Source organism: Carassius auratus, unplaced genomic scaffold (assembly GCF_003368295.1).
Source record: "Carassius auratus strain Wakin unplaced genomic scaffold, ASM336829v1 scaf_tig00002951, whole genome shotgun sequence".
NCBI lineage: Eukaryota > Metazoa > Chordata > Actinopteri > Cypriniformes > Cyprinidae > Carassius > Carassius auratus.
This window is the reverse complement of record NW_020523497.1, coordinates 1,451,589-1,462,182: the sequence shown is the minus strand read 5'-3', so window position 1 is coordinate 1,462,182 and position 10,594 is coordinate 1,451,589. Positions and strand designations below refer to the sequence as shown.

General features: G+C 32.2%; 1 protein-coding gene across 1 annotated transcript; it reads left to right on the top strand.

Moving 5' to 3' along the window:
* Positions 1-2,633: 2,633 nt before the first annotated feature.
* Positions 2,634-9,859, top strand: LOC113070054 (interleukin-12 subunit beta). Its single transcript, XM_026243213.1, has 9 exons — positions 2,634-2,801; positions 2,998-3,079; positions 4,074-4,340; positions 7,339-7,444; positions 7,563-7,735; positions 9,130-9,290; positions 9,383-9,501; positions 9,581-9,614; positions 9,720-9,859. Exons 1-8 carry the CDS (start codon positions 2,736-2,738, stop codon positions 9,609-9,611), a joined length of 1,005 nt encoding a protein of 334 aa, XP_026098998.1. The 5' UTR covers positions 2,634-2,735; the 3' UTR covers positions 9,612-9,614; positions 9,720-9,859.
* Positions 9,860-10,594: the final 735 nt, after the last annotated feature.

Below are 10,594 nucleotides of genomic sequence, written 5' to 3'. Positions count from 1 at the left end.
CATACTGCACTTGTGATCTATATGATACCTCTTCATTCACTGCTATGAATTGATGGCGATCATATAAGTATGATTTAAACCATGCTAATGCACTTCCATTTATGCCAACAAAGTGTTCTAGTCTATGCAAAGGAATGTTGTAGTCAATTGTGTCGAACACAGCACTAAGATCCAATAGCACTAATAGAGAGATACAACCACGATCAGATGATAAGAGCAGGTCATTTGTTACTCCAAGGAGAGCAGTCTCAGTACTATGATACGGTCTAAATCCTGACTGGAAATCCTCACAGATACCATTTTTCTCTAAGAAGGAATATAATTGTGAGGATACTACCTTTTCTAGTATCTTGGACAGAAAAAGGAGATTCAAGATTGGTCTATAATAAACTAGTTCTTTGGGGTCAAGTTGTGTTTTTTTTATGAGAGGCTTAATAACAGCCAATTTGAAGGTTTTGGGTACATATCCTAATGACAATGAAGAATTAATAATAGTCAGAAGAGGATCTATGACTTCTGGAAGTACCTCTTTTAGGATCTTAGATGGAATAGGGTCTAACATACATGTAGTTGGTTTAGATGATTTAACAAGTTTATACAATATTTCCTCTCCTATAGTAGAGAATGATTATAACTGTTCCTCAGGGGATCTATAGTGCACTTTCTGATGCTATACTGTAGCTGAAGGCTGAATGGTTACTATTTTATCTCTATTAGTATCGATTTTAGAAGTAAAGTAGTTCACAAAGTCATTACTGCTGTGATGCTGGGAAATGTCAACACTTGTCGATGCTTTAATTTTTGTGAATTTAGCCAAAGTATTTAATAAATACCTGGGGTTATGTTTGTTTTCTTCTAAAAGAGAAGAAAAGTAATCAGATCTAGCAGTTTTTAATGCTTTTCTGTAGGATAGCTTACTTTCCAGCCAAGCAATACGAAATACCTCTAGTTTTATTTTCCTCCAGTTGCACTCCATTTTCCGGGCTGCTCTCTTTAGGGTGTGAGTATGCTCATTATGCCATGGTATCAGACAGTTTTCCTTAAACTTCCTTAAGCGTAAAAGTAGCAACTGTACTTCACAAAGACATTAGTGTCTAGACGAGACACCCTATAGCCCATATCCCTATACATGAATATCAATGTGTCATGCTGAAACACAGTTTAATAAATATCACACTGCATTTTTTTCGCTTAGGCCAGAAGAGAAATTGGTCCTGGAGGAAATTAGAGTAGTTTCTTCATTTCTCTCACTTGATTGAGTTCCTTGCCACTGTTGGCTTCCGGCTAGTTCACTGGAGTTCTGAAAGACACTTTCTTTGCAGAAATGTATTGATATAACATAGTGACTGACTTGAACATTGACTTGACTGACTTTGAAGGATCTGAATAGAAAGTTGTTAGAGTAACTGTGATCACTCTACAAAATTTGTGAGTTTGTGGTAATCTTCATTCTGATGCTAAGCAGTTTACCCTTTATGTTTATTTACCACCATGACTATTCCACTATAACTATTTTAAATCTATTTTGGCCCATTTAATCATGTCATAAAAATACACTTGGGCTTTGTGGCTTTAGCTTAAATAGTGGCTTTGTCACATGATGTATTTTCATTGTTGTTTAGCATTGGTATTGAGTATCTTGGAATACTCATTAATTCTGTTGTTTTGGTTTGTGGTTAAACACTATGATGATAATGGTGAGCACTTTCTCTTGTGTTCAGCATTTTCCCCTAGAATGTTTAACTCATACTAGGACAGTGATTGTGGCATAATCTACAAGTGCCACTACCACCAAAATTTTTGAATTTAAAATAATGCTTTTATGATTTAATACACTTCAAAATATAATTCATTCCTGTGATGCAAAGCTAGATTTTCATCAGCCATTACTCCATTCTTCAGGATCCTTCGGAAATCAATCTAATATGCCAGTTTATTATTGAATTGCTTTTCTAAGGAATAGTTGATGAATAAAAATTTTTTAAAGAACAGCATTTATTTAAAAAAATGTTAGAATTATCATTCTAACACATCCTTTATGAATCAAAAAATTAATAAAAAAAGAAAAATGTTCTGGTAGTGCATTTATTTATTCATGAAAGGATCCTGAAAAAAGTAGCACAGGTTTTTTTTTTTAAACATATATATATATATATATATATATATATATATATATATATATATATATATATATATATATATATATATATATATATATATATACTGGAGGAATGGCTGATGAAAATTCAGCGTTGTATAACAGGAATACATTATATTTAAAATATTTAAGTAATATATTAAATATAATAATATATTTCAATGTAAAGTCACTATATATATATATATATGTGTGTGTGTGTGTGTGTGTGTGTGTGTGTGTGTGTGTTTGATAAAATAAAACTGAAAACAAAAGTGCAAAAAAAAAAAAAAAAAAATATATATATATATATATATATATATATATATATATATATATATATATATATATATATATATATATATATATTTGTATATATGTAAAACTACCAATATATATATTTCACTCAGAGAAAATGATTTAATTGTGAGGGATGACCTGTACATTCTTATGCACAATTGTTCTTGTTAAAGCCCCTAACACAGCTCATGGAAATCCCAAATGAAAACTGGCTACACATTTGTTTCCATGTCCCTTTGTTTAGAACTTCATACTTCTGCTTGCTGGAAATTCACACTTCTGTAATATACATATATAAATGTTGCTCAGGTTCAATACTACTTCAGTAAAAGGGAAGAGGAGAGAGTCACCACAAGGTCTCAAGGTAAGATTCAAGAGAAAGTGTTTATCACAAATAGTATAGTGTGTGGTATATATATATATATATATATATATATATATATCATATCATATATATCATATAATCACTGTTTATTTAATATTTCTATATAGTTAATATTTCCTATCATTTAGTTTATTTAATAACAGTTGTTCATATCACCATTTTTATTTTAATTTAGATGAACAAGCCTATCTTTGTTATTCTTCAAGCGGTCCTTCAGTTGGCAGGCAGCACTTCACTTAGGACCATCAAGCCAAATGGTGACTATCCCTTTTATTGTCATCTGTAACTGATGTTTTAAAACACACACACACACACACATATACACGCACACATATGTGTATATGTGTGTGTGTGTGTGTGTGTGTGTGTGTGTGTGTATATATATATATATATATATATATATATATATATATATATATATATATATATATATATATATATATATATGCAGGAAACTGACAGTAAAGACAATATACTGTATAATTCTGTTTAAAGTAAATTATTCATGTGATAGTGAAGCTGGATTTTTACTCCAATCTTCAAGGTTTCATGATCCTTCAGAAATAATGCTAATATCAATGATTTTGTAAATTGTTATTATTATTATTAATTATAACAAGTGCTGAAATAAAGTTGTGTAGCTTAAAAGTTTGGTTGAACCAACCAGTAACAAGGAAAACCTCTCTGTATACAAAGTCGGCATGCAATATGCTTATTTCAAAAGTAGGTGTGCAAAATGTGTTAAAACATAGTGTTTAAGAACAATAGAGTAATAAAAACATGTCTAAGATTGCACTAAATCTTACAACAACTGAGGCTGGATTTAAAACAAATCAATGAATAGAAAAAAGAGGATGGATAAAATGAAGACTTTGCACAAACATTTCCATTACTGGCTCAAATTAGTGAATCCCTTCCAGTTTGCGCTTCCTTTGAAGGCCATTCCCACTTGGCTAAACCAGGAAATTAAACCGTGAACTCCACATATTATAAAAGAAATGCACAGGATTTAGTCCTGTGTATTTTCAGGAAGGATTTTTTTTTTCTCTTCAGGATTCCATCATGAATAGAAAGTTTAAAAGAACAGCATTTATTTGAAATATAACTATTTTGTATATATGTCTTTACTGTCACTTTTGAGGAATTTAATGCATTCTAGGTGAATGAAAATATGTCTTGTTGTATAAGATATTATTTACTTACTGTGCTATCAAATCAAGTGCATCTCATAAATAAGCTTTACTGTTATAGTTGTGGCTTTGGAGGTATCCGATCTGTCCAGCATTGAGGTATCGCTGCATTGTGGAGAGCAATATAAAGGAGATCAAATTTGCTGGGAGATGGATGGGGAGAGCATCTCTGAGACAGGAAACCACATCACTGTTATGATAGATGGGCTGCGTGGGGGAAACTTCACATGTCACAGACCAAACAGAGAACTTCTGAATTACACACTCCTACTAGTCCATCCAGTTGAGTTTCCTAAAGGAGGAGTTCTTATAGAATCTAGTGACAGAGGTATGTATTATGGTCACACTTACTATAGAATTCATGTTAGAATACAAGTGTAAACTTTTTTTCTGGTCCCAAAGTATAGTTGAACAGTATTTGTTGACATAACTGTACAAAATGTAGTAAAATTATTTTACCTTTTTTGGGGCGTGCATGGCCTAATAGTTATCAGGTAGAGTCAGATTTGTAACGAGCAAGGCAACAAAACCCCACTGCTTCGGATTTGTGTTCACAGTGTGTGTGTGCACTTTGATGTGATAAATGCAGAGCACAAATTCCGAGTATGGGTCACCATACTCAGCCACAAGTAACTTCAAATGAAGGCAATTTTACTGCAGATCATTTTACTAAATGGAAATTCACAATAAAATAAATCTTTAACAAAACATCAAGTGCTAAAATATAGCCCCATTAAAAAAAGAAAACAAAAAAAGAAATATATATCTAAATGTATGTGAGATGGATTCTTATTAGCTATGTACAGGGATTGACATTAACTGCTTGTTGTATTGTGGTTTTACAAATTCACTGGCCACTTAACATTTTCACTGGCCACAATTTTGTTGTTTGGAAATTACATTAAAAGATATTAAAGCTTAATAAGGCATGCTTAAATTTACCCTAGGTAGATTCACTTCTCCATGGGGGCTTATTGATCAGTCACTAGTATGCAAGCTCAAGGCATAAAAAAAACAAAAAAAAAAACACCTCAAGGCATTTTGCATTTCCCTCAAGAAAGAAGAAAGCAGTCATGATAACGTGATTAACTGTGACAACAAGCGCTTATCAGGATCAAAGTAAATGCTGCATTCTCAAAAAGTATTTAAAATATTTAAAGTTCGTGACATAGAATCTTTATAATATGTCCGGAAGTTTTACACACTGGTTTGTAATTGTGGAGACACTTTCACACCAGAAACGTGATGCTGATCGAAACATGTCGGTCAAACATCCACATGGGCGAGCCTTGGCCTATGAAAGCTGCCATGGATTACAGACCTTCAGCCATCAGTCTGAAGGTATAACTACATGAGACTAGGCAACCTATAGCGGTGAAAGGGAGATAACACAAATATATATTTTTTGTGTTCCTATTTGTTCCAATAGCAAAACAGAGAGAACAATGTCAAATTTATTGTAACTCCGACAGCCGCTCTATTAGAAACACCCTCACAGCAATGTTAACAATTTTTTTTGTGATTTCATACAAAAGTAATACAAAGTATATTGTTATAAATTGAATTTTTTTAAAGGATCGTAATATTCTCTTTTACAAAGTCTTGATTTTGTTTTGGGTGTGTACTAGAAAAATACTAGGTTGTTCAAAAAAATAAATAAAAAAAACCATTATTTTTAATTTCTTACATTATAACAACACCTCTCTCCTCAGTCTGGCATGAACGGCTTGAATATTTCCTGTATCAAATGGAGGCCCGCCTTCTGAAATACAAAATTTTATGTGATTGGTTAGCTGGGCCAGTGTGTTTTGTGATTGGCAGCACTCTGCGCCCGCTCAGGAAATGTCATGCTCCTTACCATCGCCACCTGTGCGCTTTAGTGTAAACAAAGAACTTACGCTGACATACTCTTTGGTAAATACTGCATCAAAATTAAATCAATTTGAGCGTGATTTAAACCCAGATGCTGCCTTGAGAAAGCTAGCATTTCTCCGACATAGTGATAACACTCGGTGCCTTTTCCAGTGCAGCTCAAACAGTTCTCCTCCCATTAGTCAAATATGCATTGTAGTCAAAACGAGTCATTCATTGTAGTTTTTGAAAAGTGATTTCTGTTAAATAAAATATGTCCTTTTGAAGTGGACTTTGAGCTTTGTAACTTCGCAGATCTTTTTAATGCTCAAACAACAACATTACAGACTAACTAAAGTTGAAAAAGATAAAAAGCATAATAGGACTTTTAATAAAAATATATACGTTTTGATGGTGACAACGATTAGGATGTGTCATCACAGTCTGTGAAAAAGGTTCATCAGCTGGTGTTAATGTCAAGCCCTGTCTATATATTTTACTTTAATATTACATTTAAGACAATTGTACTAAACATTTGCATTTTGGAAAATTTTACAGTTCCATCAATGAACATTTTTCCAAAAGAAACCAAGTAAGAATATTTGTAGTTAATGAATCACAGAGTCACTATAGGCAAAACATTTTAATTTATTTTATTTTCATGCTTTTTTCAAGTCTGAGATTTTAGCTTGAATAAAGTTTTCTACCGGGAAGAAAACATCCAAACTAATTTTATTACACTATCTATTTGCATTTATAGAACCTTCGTAGGCTTTTCATAGATTGTTTTCCCCCTTGTGCAATATGAGTTTTTTTCTCAAGTTCTGTGCCAGAAATGTCTGCTTTAACACCAAATTTTCCAACTTTGGAAAACTTTGCCGTTGTATCACTGTATATTCTGAAGGTTTTTAATGAGGGGTCTATAAATATATTATTGCCTAATTTATATACCTTTTTTAAATGAGTGTTAGCAGGATTTTCTGATTTATGCAATGATAAAAAGAGATTTTTGTAAAATTATTTAATTTATTGATGAAACAATTTTTAAGCTAACTCTATACAATGTTCATATTTCGGTTATGGATATATGCAATGTAAGTGCATATAACTTAATATTTAATTAGCTAATGCATCATGTGTATATTTAAACATAATATTTTTATCTAAAGATCTTAATACTGTATACTGTGATTAAGTACCAGGGGAAATATTGTGATATTTATTAAGATATATTTATTTCACCAGTGTTGTTTTGCTTAATTATTAATGGATCTGTAAATGAGCCAAGGATTCAGAGATTCACTCATTAATATTCACTCACAAGCCTACTTTTTTTCTTATTGCTACTGTAACACATTATATTTTCATATGTCTTGTGTAATTTTAAATATGAATGTGAAGTATTAGCATTTTTTCTCATTGTGTCTATTAATCTTAAATGAAACTATTATATAAATTAGTTTTTCTCTGCCTAGAATTCATTTCTTGCACTGCAAGAAACTATGATGGACAATTTCATTGCTCTTGGAAATGGCATCAGAATCGGAATCAAAGATCTGTGGTATATTTCACGGCAATCCGGTAATGATTTATGATTATTTTTATTCTGGATTAATTAAGTATAGGCCTAAGCAATCAATTTAATTAGGCTTATGTTAAAACAGAAAATGAATGCAGAACTGGCCTTGTTTTTATACAGAAATTCTAGTCTCATCAACTGCACTCTGGACACTGATATATCTGGGCTGACTTGTATTGACCAGGATTACTGTCCTTACTCCGAGGAATCTAGAAGCATCAACCTCACGCTGTTTGTCAGAAATCTGTATAGGCTGGAGGAGCACCACAAGACTTTCCTCATCCATGACATTGGTAAAAGTTTTGTGTTCCCCCCAGGGTGGTTGCTACATGCAATGCACATCCCTGCATAATAACCCCTGCATTAGCCTGTGTGTAAATTCTCTAGTAAAAATTAAATAGGCTACACTTCAGCATATACTTAAAAAACAAAAAACAAAAACAGAAATAATATATATTAAAATAATTTATATTATGGGGCTGTTTAATGCTTGAATCTGATTGGCTGACGAACATTCTGAGGTGTGCAATTATCTTCTGGGAAACGAACGGTGAACGTAGTTCCGTGCAGCTCTCTTGACTGCATTGCAGTTCCATATCACTTTGCATAGTTAACAGTAATAACAGTCACGCAGTTTGCACAAAAATGTGTTGTCAGTGCTGCCCTGACAATTTTATCACTAAGCCTATTTAGTGTAGCAACTTAAAGGCTACACATGATATTTCTCACTAGCGAGGTAATAACAGCGCTGTTTAGAGATGCTTCAGCAGAAGACTGTTTAGAGATGCACAGAGGTAGCTTCCGCTTCACAATTATTCCTTACAGAAGTGTGAACTGAATGTAATGTTTTCAGAGAGTTGCATGTTATTTACAATTACCAAGTTGAGTAAACTTTAAGTGCATTTTATTTGTAATTTCATAATTCATAATAAATATTGTTAAAGTGTACTGCTAAATGTACTGATGAGAATTATGGTAAACTAACATATACTTAAATGCCATTTCTGTTGAAACTTGTATGTCATATGTTTAAATATATTGTAATTACACATTCGTAATGAAGTTTCAATATAGTACATTTAAAATATACTACAAATATAAGTTCAAAGGTAAAATTAAACAACACACTACATTTAGGCCTAAATTTATACTTTACATGTGCTTTAGTATGTCAGTTACATCAAAATAAGTGCTTAAAATGGACAAGTTTATTTTGACATTACTGCAGTCTCTTCTTTTTCACAAGGGTATGAACAAGTTGCTTCTAAAAAATGTAAAAGAACTGACACATTTTTTTTTTTTAGTACCAGTTAAATGATAGTAGAACACTGGTTCTGAACTACTTTAACCCCAAAGCCCCCCATTTCCTCAAAAATATTCAAAAGCCCACTAGCCCCATAGTTTTATTTTCACAGCTTATTTCAGTATTTAGACATTCCTAATTTAACTAAAATAACTAAAAGTAAATGTCTAAATAAATATCTAAAATAATTATAATTAAAATGAAAATAATTCCATTTAAGGATTTCAGAAGATTTAATTAAAAATGTAAGTTCGAAATTACATACATAAATCAATCAATCAATTTCAAGCTCAGACCATCAATTTTAAATCATTTTTATCCCCCCTTGTTGGTCCCAGCCCCACTGTACTAAATTTCTTTTAAACTGTTATTTCAATCCCTCAGTTAAGCCAGATAAAGTTAGTATCACCAAGATCCAAGACGATGTATTTGAGTGGGACCCCCCTGAAACGTGGAGTTTGCCCTGCAGTTTCTTTCCCCTCTCCTATGAAGTGAAAGTGGTTCCCAACAATCACAGCTGTGACTACAAAGGAAGTCGTGTCGGAGTAAGGCAACATTTTTAATGCTTTTTATCTTATGTTTTGTTGTTGTTATATACTAACATCAGAATATTAAATATGTTAATTTCTTAAAACAGAAAAATGAAACCAACCAGACAAATTACAATGTGAAATACAAAAAAACATATACATTCTGCGTCAGAGCACAGGACCCACTAACAAAAAATGTTTGGGGTGACTGGAGTCACTATCATCAGTAAGTAGTTTAACCTACATTATACTAATATATTTTATGAAAATATTCAGCTTCACATTCAACACTTATTATGTAACAGGAGAAAACACTGGCACACCTCAGAAATATAAAAGGTAAGTCATGATTTGTGTTTTAAGAACCATATTGGTCATTTTTAGTTGATGTTCCATCATCTCAATGATATTAACAATTGTCAATTCCTTGTTTTATAAATGCAGGTCTAAAGAGAATACACCTGCCTGCTTGACAATCTGCTTTCTGATCCTGAGAACTATTCATATTTATACATTTTGTACTATTAAAATGTGCCATGGTGAAATTTGTGCAATAATTTTCCAGATCATTAAAAATATATTTGGTGGACTTTGAAAATTCTGCATTTGCTTTGAAAAAAAAAAAAAAGTAAATAAAATTAAACAAATAATAACAATCTAGGGAGGGGGGCAGGGGTTGATGTAATGCTGTGCCTCTGGTTATTTTAAGGTACCCCTGATTATGCGTGAATTTTGCTGTACTCCATTTGGCAGTTTTTTTCTGCAGACTTGGATGTGAGTAGAAAGAGGTAAAATGTGTCATCCATTTACCTAAGTAAAAGTAACAATGTTTATTAAGGCCAAGAATAGACAGTGGCTTTAATGTTGTGAGAAGTATTCACACCTGACCAGAGCTGGTCACATAATTTTTTAGTAGTTGGATGGCTGAACTCCATAAAATTAATCATAAAATAGCTTTGACAGTTAACAAAAGGTGGGAATAAATAACCCTGAAGCAATTCATAATGTAATAACTGCACATGATGTAATTTATTACATTATTATTATAATAAAATATCCATAATGTAATTATTTAAACATTTTATAAAATATTGAGCTCGTAATGTAACTGTGTGTCTGCAGGGACTTCAAAAGTATTAAAAAGTATAAACTTGAAGTTTTTATGAGGTTCAGATTTTATGAGGTATTACATTTTGTTCAAGCCTCGAGGCTTGTACGGTTGAAGTCATGTATTTTGTGACAAACGCGGTTAGGTGATGTATAGTTCACCCTCAAAATGTCACAAAACAGACTCCGAAATGGGGAAATGTAAGTTTGTG

Coding starts and splice junctions, on each gene's coding strand:
- LOC113070054 (XM_026243213.1), top strand. CDS start 2,736: ATGTTGCTCAGGTTCAATACTACTTCAGTAAAAGGGAAGAGGAGAGAG. Junction 2,802..2,997: donor AGTCACCACAAGGTCTCAAG/GTAAGATTCAAG, acceptor ATTTTAATTTAG/ATGAACAAGCCTATCTTTGT. Junction 9,291..9,382: donor ACAAAGGAAGTCGTGTCGGA/GTAAGGCAACAT, acceptor TTCTTAAAACAG/AAAAATGAAACCAACCAGAC.